The sequence below is a fragment of the Mauremys reevesii genome, linkage group 1, assembly GCF_016161935.1.
Source record: "Mauremys reevesii isolate NIE-2019 linkage group 1, ASM1616193v1, whole genome shotgun sequence".
Classification (NCBI taxonomy): domain Eukaryota; kingdom Metazoa; phylum Chordata; order Testudines; family Geoemydidae; genus Mauremys; species Mauremys reevesii.
In genome coordinates, this window is record NC_052623.1 from 282809172 (window position 1) to 282825833 (window position 16662).

Below are 16662 nucleotides of genomic sequence, written 5' to 3' on the forward strand. Positions count from 1 at the left end.
AGTTAGTGGTATGTATTCATGCTTCTCCTGGCATACACATCTGTCATTTATTCCGGTGGCATCCCTTCCACTATGAAATTGTCAGCAGGTGCCATGTAGCTTACAAAGCAGGGAAGTGGAGATTTTGCAAGTAGTGCAGGTGATTTGTCACACATCGTCAGTTAATTTTGACTTTAATAGAATATGTATGGCTAAATCCCATGCCCTGCTTTGAAAATATCACCCTCAGACTGTATGTGGAAATCTGTAAGCTTTTCCAGTATAAATTGAAATATACAGTACTAGTAACTTTCTTTATACCTGTTTAAATGTAAAGCTGGAAGCACTGTTTATACATTTGTCAAGTTCACAATGGCTCATGTTATGCTATCCTTGATTGATGCTGGCAGGCCAGATGCCAACTTTTGTCAAGACTGAAAACGTTGGCTAAGAACTAACAAACTCATAGCTGGAGACCAGACCAGTTCACCTGTATGTTAATTTTGCTCACAACAGGTATTTGTCGTATAAGAATGTATTTAGTGTTTAGACTCTATGAAATGCTTGTAAGTTTCTGCATGCATTAATCTCACTTGCAATGTCTGTATAAGAAAATATGTAAGTTTTGCTTTATAATTTTGAAAACCCAGGCATGGGAATCATCCTGCCCCCACCCCCACCCATCCAAAAGCACTATCAAAATCAGATGGGCCATCAACAAAATCTCAATATAAAGGATGGGCTAATGGCCCTATCTCTATAGAGAAATTCTACGTGCAAGGAAGCTCATCCTATGGATTTGGAAGCTGAGTGAAGAAAATAAAACAAACTCATAGGAAAATTTTCCATCTTTTTTGGCTGTTTGAACTCTGACAGGGCCAGACACTCAGCTGAAGCAGAAATTCCCAGGGGCTACCCCTAGGTCTGCCCTGAATGACACTTTGAATTGATAAATACAACTCTGTCACTCTTAGGATTTAGATGGTAACTCATTTGTGTGTGTATGTTTGCTTGCTTTAACCTGTAAATAACGCTTATTCCTTTTTTCCCTGGTTAATAAACCTTTAGATAGTTTATTACAGGATTGGCTACAGATGTTGTCTTTGGTGTAAGAGCTAGGGTACCAATTGATATGGGGGTAAGTGACAGGTCTCTTAGGACTGGGAGCAACCTGACCATTGTATGATTTTTGGTGTAAGTGACCATTTATCACTAAATCCAGTTTGTCTGGGTGGCAAGATAAACTGGAGAGTCTAAGGGGACTGTCTGTGACTCCATGGTAAGACTGTTACAGTGATCCAGGAGTTCACCTTTCTTACTGGCTTGGTGAAATCTAATTATAGAACACATCACCAGTTTGCATCTGAAGAAGTGGGTATTCACCCACGAAAGCTCATGCTGCAGAACGTCTGTTAGTCTATAAGGTGCCACAGGATTCTTTGTTACTTTTACATCACCAGTTTGGGGTCTCTGGCCTGTTTTCTGACGGTCTGCCCTGAGGTAAGCACTCACAGTTGTGAGGCACTCCAGACAGCGTGACAGTTCACAGTGGCTCATGTTATGCCATCCTTGATTTAACAAAACTGCTATTGATGAAACCAGAATGTTGGCTCCAGATGAAGAATGAATAACACAAATATCCTTTAGCTCTCTAGTCTATGCCAGTGTGTGTGTGTGTGTGTGCGTGTGTGCACGTGCACATACATGTGCATATGCACATGCACATGTGATATCAGTATGTACATATAAATAATCAAAGTATTTTGATAACTTATTCAAAGCAGCAATAGTTTTGCAGCTTCTCAGCAGCTGTGGGATGGCATTAAGTTTAAACTTCCCGGATCACCTACAATAGGAAAGAAATGAACAAGAAAACTTTCATTTGATATTTCAAAATCCACAAAGCATATGTATTTTATAAAAGTTACAAATGAACCACAACTTTCTATCTGATTACTTACATTAGATATATAGTTATATTTTAACTGTTGCATATGAATAAAAGTTATTTTTGTTCTCAAAATTTATGTATGGCCTACACCTTTAAAGTATTACCATATGAAGTACAGTAACTAACAAAAGGCCTCGAAGTCCAGTTTGTTGTCTAATATGTGGTACTACTTTTATTGGAGCGTCTAATTGGTTCAGATCTGTTTGGCACTTGGGATAGCAAAACACCCTTCTATATGAAGATTCAATTACTTCCCTGCTCATTAGACATGTGAGGTCAAATTCTGCTCTTAGTACACCGGTATGATTCATTGTTATATAGTATGTAAAGAACAGAATTTGGTGCAATGAGCAGGTGAGTAAATAAAACAATGCTTCAGCAGTCTGCATTTCCAAAGAACATGTTTGGAAACAGCCCTGAATCTTACAGCTTGTCTACATAGAGATTATTTCTTATTAGCTATTCTTTGTTTTAAATGTATTAAGCTAATTCAGTTTACAGCACTCTTATTCCAGGAAAAGGCCTTTCCATGCATGGAGTTAGTCAGGAATAATTAATTGTAAAGTCACACCCTACCTTAATCGGGATTAATTTTCATTTGTAAAGCTTTTGGTAACTGCAATGGGAGTTGCACTATTGCAGTAGAATCGGCCCTTTTACTTTGATAGTAGAAGTGGTCCATTTTGAAGCCAAATGCCACCTATTGCCTGTTTGCGGTATTGTCATGTGGATGGCGAATAAAGAAAACTCTGGCTGACACTATAGTTGGTTTAGTATCCAGGTTGTTTACTGGCCTGTTGAAGATGTTGCATCTAATCTTCACATATGAAAGCCACTATTGCCAAAACACTTGATTCTATCACACTAGAATCTGTTCAAGATACTGTTGCACAAAAATCTGTTTATGGCACTTAAAGCAATAATTTTTGTCAATTTTTCCATGCTAAATGTGCACTTCTCAGTTAACGTGTTCGTAGTTTTTTCCTTTTTTAAACTGGTTAGTATTACCCATATTTTCTGCACTTTAGATGAACATATATGTAATTATTGAATACATATAAAGGTGTATTATGTTTTGCTGCATTTTGACTTCCATAAGGAGTGTTGTTTTCCAGAGATTTCAGTTCTATTGCTAGTTATTACTGGAATTTATCTGTTGTAATGGAATATACGGTACATTTTAATGATCCGGGATGAAATTTAATGAAAATATCTGACTAGTCAGCAATAACCTGATTATGCTGCTAATTGTGTTAAACTGTTGACTATCACAATCAAAGTTTTTGTTCATGTGTGTTCTTGAAGCACAAAAGCCACTGTACTACCATAAAGAGCTACTGTCACGCTTGTTTTTTTTTTTTTAAAGTATAAACAATGAGGCAAGTAGTCTTTTCTTCCCATCTTTATAGCCAAGGCAATGTTTCGAAATCATTTTGTTTTTCACATGTTACTGTCTGTATTCGGTATGATTTTGAAGATATTTATCAGATAAATATTCTCTTTTTATATAGACTTGGATTATCACTTGCTTTTATCTTCAACTGCTCCTACTTAATCCTCTTGTCAAAGCCCAAAGTTCCTGTGGGAATCCAGTGACAGATGATGTGAATGACATTACAAAACTGGTAAGTCACTTTTTAAAAAACACTCTTCTTAAAATATTAAACAATGGAAGGCAGTAAGGACACCTAAGTTTTGAGGAGAGATTAAAGTAAATATTTTGATACCTTTTGGATAATTGACACCAGAATAGTGAACCAGATTGGTGACCAAAAGTTTTTAGAACTGAAGGATGTTTGGACTACCTGAACTAAATTGTTGGTATTGGCCCAGTTTCTACAATATCCCTGTTCACGTAATTAAAAAAAACACCTTTACATTAGATGCTTTTGTTAGCAGGCTTAGCAGATAGTTCAATAAGGATTCCCTCTTCACCCTTAGATTTGGTCCAGGTAACAACTGAAGCAGAATAGGGAAGAGTGATCATGTAGGATAACTTGTACTATCCTTTTGTATCAGTTTGTGTTCAATAGGACTTCATTCTTCAGGGTTGTCAGGCTGGCACCTACTTATTAGAATTAAATTCAATTAAACATAAAAAATGATTTCTTAACTGTTAATCACATGAGTGCAATGTTCAGCTAAGTATAGCTATAAGGCCTTATCCTTGCCTAGTTTAATCTGGTGCAGCTTCATTGGTGTAATTCATTGACTGGAACTATGCTGATTTCCAGCAGCTGAGGATCTGGTCCATAGCTCTTAAGTGTTCGGTAGTAAAAGGCAGTAAATATCCCTCAACAAGTCCTATCATTTAGAACTTCCCTTCAGTCCAAATTGTTGCTCTGATATGCTGAAATTGTTGCAAGATCATTGTTAAGGTTGCATTAAAGACTTCAGTATGATGTTGCTTGCATTTAGTGCCAGCACATCTCAGATGTCCTTATCCTGTTTGGGCAGTTCTCATATCCATCAGGCACATAGTGTATTCTCCTAACTCCTCAGTTTGTTTTCTGTGGTCCTTCTCAAAAACTTAATGCTTCACCATAGTCCCCTTCAGCTTAATTCCAAAATATTTAAATGTTTATTCAGGATAATAGTTTCTGTTTGAGGAACATTCTGCTTTGTTTCCTCAAATGTTGTAAAAGTAACTTTAAATAACAGAACCAATTATGAGGGTTAGCTAAATAAAGGACAAACTATTTTGAAAGAAGATTGCCACCAATTTTATGAATTGTCATATTTTCAGATGGAATAAATCTGTTAGCTCTTCCAATTTAACAATATATGGCTTAAAACTGAATCAAGCATAAACGGAGGGAGCAATACATTTGCATGCAATATGAGCATTCACACTGTTTTCCCGTGATAGCTCATCTTAAAAGGATGCTTAGTTTAAAAAACTTCACTCCTGTATGAATTTTATTACCTACCTCTGTTACAAGAGCTCGCACCTAAGGACTAGACCCTGCAGGTGGAGCCATGCAGCAGACAACTGTGCCTGTGTGGTGAGTGGAATTTAGGCCTGGGAATAATACAGAAACTAGAAGGCAAATGTTTTCTATTTTTTCCAGTTTGCTTACTTGTGTATTCTCTCCCCTGTATGGTCAGTTTGTGTGGGTGTTTCACATACAAGTCATCTCTATAAAACCACAAAAATGGGGAGCAGGACTTGGAGATAGGTGTCGTACCTTACACTACTTTAACTCTTTTTAAAAATTAGACCATTACAAGTTGACGGTAAACTGCACTGTTGACAGCTCAGCACTGGGAAATGGGATAGGGAGCTATGTATAATGGGGCTTAAACTACAGTGGTTTTAGAGCCTAAGGTCTTGTCTACGCTATCGGGGAAATTTGACCTAAGTTACACTATTCCAGCTATGTGAATAATGTAATCAGAGTCGACGTAGCATAGGTTGACTTACTGTGCTGTGTCAATGGGAGAGGCTCTCCCGTCGACGTATGTTACTCTTCTCGGGAGCTGGAGTATGGAGTCAACCAGAGAGAGCTCTGGCATCGATTTAGCGGAACTTCACTAGACCTGCTAAATTGACCCCCCGTTGCATCAATTGCAGCAGCATCTGTCTTTCCAGTAGCGAAGACAAGCCGAAGTATCATGGGCCTTATATTAGTAGTGTATTTACACACACAGACACACCTGTATACAAGGGTGGAGAGTAATTCATATTGAGCACTGATTGTTCAGACTACAGCAATAGCAAAGTACAGTATTACACAGAATACTTCAAAACTGAATTGATTCGGCAGGGTTTTCGGGTTTCTATAATGAAATCATGGCTCCACTGAAGGCAATGAGAGTCGTGCTACTGTCTTCAGTATGTCTGGATTACATGCTCTTCATAAATGCTATTCCTTTCCCCTCCAAAGAAACCTTTTAATGCTTAAATTCAAAGAGGGTATTGCCTTTATTTTGGAAATGATAGCAGTGTATTTGGAAACACAAGCTTTTATGTTGATTTGTTGCATTTATTTTATATTCATTAACATTTTATGATCTAGAGATAGTGTATCATTAATGCATACAAATGTAGATACTCCAAAGAGTTAAGTGATCAAACATTCAGTTCCGACATCATTAAAATATATAAATCTTTTAACTGTAAGCATTTTGGCAACATTTATGCACTTCAAAGCAAAATATATGAATCAAAATGAAAAATGCCTCTGGTTATCACTGGTTGCAGGAGATTGAGTTACAAGGATCAATCATGTGTAAACTGGGAGCATAATAAAGTCTGTTATTATTTATTATTTTGATTGCTGAAGCACCTAGAAGCCCCAGATATAGACCAGGGCCCCATTGTGCTAGAAGTCTACATAGTGAGTTTCAGTTCTGATGGCACAGATTTGCCTTATTTCCCCATTAGCCCCAAGGGATTTGTTTAAAAGTTCCACATTATATACCTTAATTGTTCTTTTCCACTAAAAAAAATTTGTAGTTCCTGGGATGCCACAGGAGCTAATGCTAAATGCACAATTATATCTGTTTTGCCTTTAGTTACTTTGCTGTTTGTGTACAGGGCCAAATTCTGCCTTTAAATGTAACTATCAGTAAGTGTATGCCCATCAGGGCTCGGTCCTTGCCCCCCTAATCATTTCCCCCATGTTCTACCTCTAGGTGCTCTTATCAACAATCATGGCTTTAACTCAGTTTGTCTTTATGCTGATAGCTCATCAGTACAGAGGTAGATTTGTAAATTCTCTCACATCATCCAATCTAGTATCTTGACCGGTCGTTCTCACCTCTCATCATGAATGTCCAGACATCAAATTAAACTCAATATAGCGAAAACTGAGTTCCTGATTTCTCCCACCCGCCAAACCCTCTAGTCTCTCCCTTATTCTCATTCACTGTGGAGAACAATGCCAGTCATTCTGCCCCATTGCCAGGGTGTCATCTTTGACTCTGTCCTCTCACTGAATCCTTATATTCAGGCCATAAATCTTGCCATTTTCCCCTAACATAGCACCTCTAAAATCTGTGTTTTTTCCCCTCTGTTCACACAGCCCAAGCTCTCATCCAAGCCCTCATTCCACACCTTGACTCCTACAGCCTCTTTCCTGGCCTTAACTAGTGCAATCTCTCTGCTCAAGTCTATTCAGTATTTTGCTGCTAAACTAATCCTGGCTTGATGTCCTGACCCCATCAACCCCCTCCTTGAGTCTCTCACCGGACTCACCTTCATCTCCAAATCAAATATACACTTCTTGGCTTTGCCTTTTAGAGCCCTTCATAACTTAACCCTACCCAGCCTAGTTGTTCTAATAACCTATTGTGATGTCAACCCCTGCCTTGGCTCTGCCAGCATTCTCAGATTTTACCACCCACGAGTCAGTTTCTGCCTTAATCATCTCCATGGCTTCTTTAATGCTGCCCCTTATGCATGATAAAAATGCCCTGTTAAAATCTAAACAAGCTCTCTTATCGTCCTTCTACTCTCGCCCAAGACTTATCTCTGCCATGATGACTACAAATGATCATCATGGCTAGGCAGGTGATGAACTATGACTATTCCTCTTCTCCTTCTTTCTTTCTTTTTCCTACTCCATACCTCTACCTCAATTAGATGGAATACAAATGTAACTAATTAAGATGTGCCAGTTCTTAACTGGATTAATTTGCTTGTATGTTGCTTCCCCATCTCCTATGTTCATAAACTTCTGTTAAATTCTAAACCCTTCTGGGCAGGGATTGACTCTTTTCTGTGTTTGTAAAGAGACCAGCATAATGGGGACTTGGTGCAAATGCGGTCGTTGGGCATTACCATTACATAAAGATTTAGTAGTAATAATTTGGAAGACAATGGAGTTTCTCAGGTGTAAAGAGAGTCAAAATGCGTGTATAAAGCACCTTGAGCCTGGCTGTTGTTCTATAAAACATTGTTCTAGTCTACTAAACCATATTTTATTCTAGTAACATAAAAATATAGCATGCAGTTTGGAAATCAGCATTTTAGTATTTATGCTATACGCCAAGTATCAGAGGGGTAGCCGTGTTAGTCAGGTTCTGTAGAAGAAGCAAAGAATCTTGTGGCACCTAACAGACATTTTGCAGCATGAGCTTTTGTGGATGAATACCCACTTCTTCGGATGCAAGTCCGGTGGTTGCATCCGAAGAAGTGGGTATTCACCCACGAAAGCTCATGCTGCAAAACGTCTGTTAGTCTATAAGGTGCCACAAGATTCTTTGATGCTATACGCCAGCACTCTACTATCAAAGTAAGGAATGAGGAACTTCCTGTAATCTCTGACTATACGTAATGTTGGATTTATCAAGTTTATTTTGAGTAATAGACTGAGGATCACATTTTGCTGTCATAAAGTGATGCTACCACTGGATTTGCTGGATTTACACTAGCATATCAGAGCAGAATTAAGCCTCACCCCCTTTTTTATCAGTCTATAAATAATTGCATGGGGAACATTTACCAGAATTTAGGTCAGTGGGCATATATCACCATTGACTTCAGTGACAGCAGGCTCAAGTCAAAAGAGATAGTATTTCTTGTGATTTAGATATACTTTTGAAGTTGCTATAATCTAGTATTGCAACATGAAGAAATACTCTATAAAATGCTCCTAAAAAGCACAGAATTTAAATGAGCAAAAGTGCTTCCTTTTTAGAGAAATCTTATCAACAGAATTTTTAAGCTTGTTATTTAAATAAAGTTTTCTCTGAGATTTGAGTGACAATTTTAACGTAATATTCAAAATTTAATCTGTGGGAGGAGAAGAGAGTATTAGAACCAGTTCAGTCAGCCCTTTTTTAAGGGCATTTGAAGCCTAATTTCATGGCTATAGAAGTAATTTTTTTAGAGAGAATTCTTTCTGCACTGCCAATCATCTGGGCTTTTATTTTTTCTGTATTAAGACATCTTAAGGGAAATGCACTCTGTGGAGCAAATATTTCATGTTACAAAATATAATTGCAGCACCCATCAACAGTGGTTGTCAGTGTCACTGTTACTATGGTAATTTTTTTTTCAATAGAATTTTCATCAAGGTCACTATACAGCACAAATAGAATTTATCTATGCAAATAAGAGGCTCCTTCTGTTAGGAATATAAATCTTACATTTTCTTGTCTTATGTATTCTACTTATTTTAAAAGTTTTTCTGTAGACCGTTGGAGGCACAAGTAATATCTGGCTTTTACAAGACTCCAACCATTTAAACAAGTGGCTTCAAACACCTCACCTATGGACTCTGTTTTTTCTATTTGATATACTCATGAGCCCTGCATGGAGTTTTCAGATTCTGCAGCATCTGAGATTTCATATTTAAAAAATGTTTCGGAGGCCTGGTCGATGTAAGGCAGTTTACAGCGTTAGATCAATGTAAGGCAGCTTACGTCAATCTAATGATGTCAGTGTACACCCTACAGCCTTGCTCCTGCCAATGTAAGTGCCCTACTACACCAACATTATAACTTCACCTTCACAAGAGGCGCAGGGCTTATGTTAGTGTAGTTAGGGCAACGCAGTGTCCATATAGACACTGTGTTACTTACATCTATTGGCTGTCATTTTCATCAATTCGGGGCTCTGCTAGAGCTGTGAAATTGACACGAAAGCAGGCTCCCCCGCTGGGCTGCTGCCCTTCCTCCACCCCAAGCTGGGCTGCCACCCAGGATCCCAGCTCAGGCTGCCACCTGGGCTCTCTGTGCCCCAGCTTTCCGCCGGGAGCATGGCAATTGACCGAACTCTGGGCTTGGACCTCCTGCTGGGAGCTCGGCTGCCCTTCCCTCCTCCCCTCTCCTCCCCCCAGCTCTTGGCTCCCCACTGGGAGCATGGCTGCATCCAGCAGGGAGCTCTGCACCTGGAGTCAAATGCGGCTGCCTCGTTCCCAGTGGGGAGCCAAGAAGCCTGGTGCAGCTCCCCATTTCCGGCAGGGAACCAGCTCCTGGCAGGAAGCTGAGTGCAGAGATGAGCCCTGGCTTTTTGCCCCCCACATTGTCCCTCTTAAGTCGGTGGACGTGCTCCTGCTGAGGACATGAATCACCGACAGGAAAAGGGCAGTGTGGATATGAACCACTGCAGTAATTACTGCGGTGGTTGTAAGTCAACCTAAAATAGGTCGACTTAAGTTTATAGTGTAGACATGTCCTAAGTCCTCATGAGTGAGAATAGTATAATTAATCTAGTATTGTCTTCGTGAATTTCAGACAGCCATAAATGATGAGGTTTTAAAAAAAATGTCCGCATTAACTATTTCATTGCTGATCACTTTTACAGATAGAACGCAGAAAGTGTCAGGAATAAAGCCGCAGGGGGTGGAAAGTAAAAGCTGCTGTAGGGAAGGAAATGCAGAAGGAAGCAGGGAGGAGAGATGCAAAGGCAGGAAAGCAAGGAGGATGGGGTAGGAATAGAAACAAAGGACAGAAATGGTGTCCTTAAGGGGAGCATATTTGCCCATTGAATGAGACAATAAGGTACTGATCAAATTATGACTAAGTTACTACATCAATGACCTATTTTACTTTTGATCTTTCTGAAAACCTCCATTTGATGTCTGTGGGTTGTTCTTCTGTGAATTCAGAATATTAAAATCCTAAATGTATACCTTACCCCATGGACTGAAAAAAGTGGAATTTGGCAATCTGAGAAAAATGAATTTGATACCCTTAAATTAAACCATTCATATTCATGAAACTAATTTTGTTAAGACTGCCATATTATAAATCCCTAATGTGGTACAATATGTTCTGTGATTACAAGTTATATTAAGGTTATTGAAACTATTTCATTTTTGCCTTTTTGATTAACAGGGCTGCAGATGAAATCATTTATATTGCACCATAAGACCGTTCACATATTATCTAAGGATTTCTCAAAGGTCAAGGAGATGTGTCTTGGAAATTCACAAAAACTAAAGATCTTGGCTTTTTACAGAGATTAACATCTAATAGATAAGGCTGGTCACAGAATTTTGCCCCTCCAAAAATAGTCAGATGAGTCATAACAAACTTTGATAAAATCGGGGCGTTAAATCCTTGGCCCACTGAAGTCCATGGCAAAACTCCTATGGACTTCAGTGGGGCCAGAATTTCACCAAGGATTCTTGACTCCTCTATGATCTTTACAAAATGATACATACTTCCCCCAACCCCCCTCACTGCCTTGGACTTCTGTGTCCCAGACAGTTAGGAAGCAGAGGCAGCTCTTGAGCTCTCTGCAGAGGCAGCATTTCCGGTATTTACAAGGGACCCAGACAGCAAGAGAGGGTGCTGTAAAACAGAAAATTCTGGAATTGGTGATGTCACTGACCTCTGACAATCACCCCAATTACAGAGCTTGAGCTGAATTCTTTTTTGCATCATTCTTATTCCAAGATGTTTTCAGCATGTACAAACATTGGGTGATCTATAAATGCCTTATGTTGCAAAAGATACTCCACGTGCATTAGGATTATCCATTCAAGGAGTTTCACCCCCAAACTCTGAAATTCCTGTGTTATAGTATTAACATTATTTCAACAAAGTTTGTGTGTTTCCTGTGTGTTTCCTTTGAGTTTTTCACACAAAGAATCATGGAAATGTATGAGCTACACTTCCCAATTTTATGGGCAGTCATTTGCAAACAATTTTTTTTAAAATTAAAGTAATTTTAAAACAGGAGCTAAGCAGCTAATACATGTTTCTCATTTAGAATTTGTTATAAAATCACTTTAGCCTTTTAATGAGTACCAAGATGAAAAACTTCCAAGTTCTTTACCAAAATGAACTTGAATCATAATGTTTATTATGCCATTTTCTTGCCCAAAGTAATACCACAGGGAGCACAAATTCACTAGTCTGATAATTTAGTAACAGAGCTAGATCTCACTTTATTTTTCCATAGATTTTGATAAATCTAATTATGGAAATAAATTGGTCTGAGAAGGTTGACCTTCTGGAAAGGAGGCTTCCAGTACAAGTGGACAGCGTGGTTTCTGCCAACTTAAAGGGGTGGTGCAGGAGTGTCTAAACTAGAGTAGGGTTAAAAAGCAGAAAACAAAGCTCAGAATGCTTGCATATTGAACTTAGCTGTTTGCTTATCACAGCCATAACTTCTGTGGGGAAAAAATGATTTTTTTCAGGCTTTTGTAAGGAGTCACAGTTGTCAGTCCAGCCAACTTGCTGCTCAGCAAGACTACCATAAATATTTATACATTTTGCTTTAAATCCAGTCCTGTAGTAGATTGTGAGGGAGTGACAAGTTTTAAAATAGTTTTAATTATTTTTGGAATGGATAATATACTTTATCAAACAAGAAACATAAGCTAGAATTTTATGAAAATGTTAATGTTTTCATTTGGTGATTTGTGATCTCTTTCTGCTTTTAAACTATGGCTAATGGCTATTTAATACTTTTCTAATATAAAATCAGTTTAAAATATGGTGTGTTACGACTTGTGTTTTATTTAAAAAGGAAATGTCACATTTTTAATTTTTTGCCATGAACAACAACCAGCCTTAAGTATGAGCAGTAAGACTGCTGCTCTTGATAATCTATGTGGCCACCAGAAAACAACAGCTGGGTTTTCAGGTATAATTGCAGTATGAGGTGATAAAAATTCTTGGAAGATGGTTCTGCAGTATCAGCACTGTCAGTTGAAATCACTGAGGAGGGGTGTAGATATGTGTAAACTATAGAAGTGTGAATTTATAGAGAAATGTAAATAGCTACTATGCAATTATCAGATGTGTAAAAAGTTGCCATTTAGTTCCATTCAGGGTTTTCTTTTTCTTTGACATCAAAATTATCAGAATAGCTCATGAAAAAAGTACTTTTCAAAACCAAAGCTCTAATATTGGATCATTTCATTGCAGAGATGCACATAACATTCCATCCTTCTTGTACTCTGGTTTTCTGCTCTGTGTGGCAGGGTACTGGAATTTGTATAACTTGTACAGCATTTCTATCCCTTTTCCTATATTTATTTTTAACTATATTTTTAAAGTAAACTTTTCGCTTGTCATTCTTGACAGCATTCAGTTGAATATCGAGACTCCCTATGTGACCTGATAGTGTCCATCACAACCGCCAACAGATGGTGTCTTTACTTGCTTAATTTATATAATTAGGAAACTTTGGGCAGGTATTACAACCTGGCCCTGTATCCACTGTATGGCCACCAATCTATAGTGAGTTGACTCCCATTGCTGTGCTTTGAAGCCACCTGGGTTTGGCCTAGCTCCGGGTCCCTAGGACACACTCAGACATCTTGCCTACTGTCCTTCCTTCAGATGTGTGGTGCTGCTGCCCAGTCATCTTATATCCCAAAATCTGTCTGAGTCTCCTGCATCCCCCAATAACTTTCAACATGCACTCCTAGAGTTCCACCATTCTGGGCTTCTAGTTTAACTCCTTCGGGGACAGCATGACAGGAAAGCAAGGAATACAGGCTTAGTAAAGGAGTTTCTTAATCAGAGAGTACTTTTAAAAGCACATGAGAGTTACACAACTCAAGTCCTGAAATGCACCCTCCTCTTGTCAGATCTCATCCCTTCTGTGAGTCTGAGGTTTGTCACCATTTCAGGCTAACCAGAGTCACTTCTGCAAGTCCTCCTTACATGTGATGATAGTTGCCTTCCCCCTACCACACACCTGCCAGATCAACACCTATTTCAGGGTAGGTCTACACAACAAATTTACAGCAGGGTAGCTGCACCGATGAAGCGGCATTACTGTAGCGCTTCTGGTGAAGATGCTCTAAGTCAACGGGAGAGGCAGTAGCTATATCTACACTGGTGCTTAGTTATACTGACAAGTGTTGCTCAGAGGTGTGGATTATTCACATCCCTGAATGACATAGTTGTACCAAAGGAATTTTGTAGTGTAGACCAGGGGTCAGTTTCCTTGTGATGTGCTCCACTGGGATGCTCCAGCCCCTCCACCAATCATGCTCACCTTGCATTTGGATCCCTATGTGTTTTTTAAAAAAACATCTCTTGAGAGTGGGTCAGCAGTTAAGAGGCAATCAAGTTGCTGGCTCCTCATTGACAGTCCTTCAATGAGGTATCAAACACCTTTCCTAGACAGGGCAACTGTCTGGAATGCAATTCCGTAGGCTTGCTTTGGGCAAGTTGAGACAGATGTTTAACACATAATACAAAATGGAATTAATACTTCGATACACATATCCTACCCTATTTTAGCAGGGAGCTTGTCTTCCCATATATTTGTAAATTACCATGCCAGCCTGGGACAGAGCATAGCTCCATTGGCTTCAACTTTGCTATGCTATTTTAGACCAGTGAAAGATCTGGCCCAGGGTGTTTAATAAATAAATCTTAGTAAAAACTCTTTCTGTTTAGAGTGAGAATGTATGCTCTGATTTGGCCATCCCCAAATTCCCTTTTTTAGTTACAAATTCTGCAATATTTTTCTGATCTACAATCAATTATAGAGAAAAATATCTAATGATAACCTGGTATATCTAGGGGGGTTTCTTAGGATGTGAATTCTCAGTAAATCTGTAATCTTGGCCCTTTATTTTTTTGTAATTGTACATGAAAAGTGCTTGACAGGTTTTGATGCCAGTAAAGTAGACTGTATACATAATGCATGTCAATTCTTGTAGTGTTCATTGATGTGCAACAAATTTAATCTTGAACTGACCTTTCTTAAAATAATATACTATTGCTGACAGTGCTAAGTATCACCCTATAGATTACGTATGGGAAATTTTGCACCAGCAGAAGTGTCTTTGCTGTTTAAAATGCTGCTAATGCTGTATCTGAGCACAGGAAATAAACTGGAAAGGAAACTAGAATATCTGTTAATGTGGCATGATGTGTGGGTGTGCTATTAGAAAGAGGAAAGCATAAGATATAAAAAATGAGTGGGAGAGGGTTCAGATTAAGTAAATCAATTTTAAAGAGGAAGTAAAAGTACCACCATTATCTTTAAAAATAAATCAAGGGCAAATATACTGCAACACTATTTTTCTAAAGTCACATTCTTCTTCGAGTGATTGTTCACGTCCATTACACAGTAGGTGTGCGCGCGCTGCATGCACAGACATTGGAAACTTTTCCCCTTAGCGGCTCCTATCAGGCCGGCAGGGGGGGCCCCGCCAGAGCGGCGCCCCGCCCTGGTGCATATATACCCCTGCCGACCCAACCCTTCCTCAGTTCCTTCTTACCATCTATGGCAGCGTTGGAACAACTCCTATCTCTCGACTTAGAGTGTCTCTTAGCATTGTTAGCAGTTATCAGTGTTAGTTGTTAGTAGTTAGCAGTATCTTAGTAGATAGTTAAGCTTCCTTTGTTCTAGTTTTTGGAAAAATTCCGGCACCAGCCCTGGGTGGCGGGGCATGCCGCACGCCCAGGGCTTCAAGGCTTGTGCCACGTGCCGCAAGCCTATGCCGATTAGCGATCCCCATGACTCGTGTCTCCGTTGCCTGGGGGAATCGCATCAGACGGAACGCTGCAAAATCTGTAAGGCTTTCAAGCCAAGAACTAAAAAAGAAAGAGACTTTCGACTTAAGCAGCTGCTCATGGAGGCTGCATTGCAGCCCTCAACTTCGTGGCTCCTCGCGGGCCGGTCTGAGGACGAAGTCCGTTCCCACGTGACGATGGCACTAGACGTGTTCCACAAGCTAGGTCTCCTAGTCAATGTGCCCAAGTCCTCGCTGATACCTACACAAAGACTGGACTTCATAGGGGCAGTCCTGGACTCGGTACAGACACGCGCAAGCCTACCGGTTCCCAGGTTCCTAGCCATCCAGCAAACCGTAATTTCTATGCAACAGTTCCCCACAACCACAGTCAGATGCTGCATGCAGCTCCTAGGGTACATGGCAGCTTCTATAATTTGAAGTCTTTAAAACATGATTTGAGGACTACAGCGAGAGGTTAGGGGTCTATTTCAGGAGTGAGTGAGGTTCTGTGGCCTGCAATGTGCAGGAGGTCAGACTAGATGATCATAATGGTCCCTTCTGAGCTTGAAGGCTGAGTCTTAAACTGTATTCACAGTATTACCATCTTAGATTCTGCCTTGAGATGACCACTGTGAATAAGGTCAACATGGATCTGTGAAGAGTAGGGTGATAATGGAAAAGCAAACAAGGGGTCACAAAATGAAATTAATAGGCAGCAGGTTTAAAACAAACAAAATGAAGTATTTTTTTTACCCAACGCAGAGTCAACCTGTGGCACTCTTTTCCAGAGGATGTTTTGAAAGCCAAGACACTAACAGGGTTCAAAAAAGAACTAGATAAAGAAGATAGGTCCTTCAATGGTTTTTAACCGGGATGGGTAGAGATGGCATACCTAGCCTTTGTTTGCCAGAAGCTGGGAATGGGCAACAGGGAACGGATCATTTGATGATTACCTGTTCTGTTGATTCCCTCTGAAGCACTTGGCATTAGCCACTGATGGAAGACAGGATACTGGGCTAGATTGATCTTTGGTCTGACCCAGTATGGCCATTCTTGTGTTCTTATGTACACAATCCCTAAAAACGGACTTAAGTTATTTGCAACTGATAAGTAATTTCTAGAAATTGTGTTATATACTTTATAAAATGTATATTAACTACAGAGACTAAAACAAAGCCTTCATTTTCTTACCAAACACTAATATATTCTTTATTACCTGTTTGTTTGTTTGTTCTAGGTTGGAAATCTTCCAAATGATTATATGATAACCCTTAGGTATGTTCAGAAGATGGACACTCTGGTATGTACAATCACTTGAAATAAATCCCAATAAAATAGCCAGGCAAT

General features: G+C 39.4%; 1 protein-coding gene across 5 annotated transcripts in view; it reads left to right on the forward strand.

Annotated features, from left to right (window-relative positions):
* The window catches only part of KITLG (KIT ligand), an 81169-nt gene that overhangs the window by 32402 nt on the left and 32105 nt on the right, over nt 1-16662 (forward strand). For 2 of the 5 annotated variants that reach the window (XM_039520549.1, XM_039520553.1), the window contains exons 2-3: nt 3442-3555; nt 16553-16615. In XM_039520549.1, the coding sequence (XP_039376483.1) occupies nt 3442-3555; nt 16553-16615 (177 nt within the window). Of the gene's footprint in view, nt 1-3441; nt 3556-7282; nt 7446-9022; nt 9288-16552; nt 16616-16662 lie in introns of those variants that run through there. The other 3 variants (XM_039520550.1, XM_039520551.1, XM_039520552.1) reach the window with 3 other exon arrangements.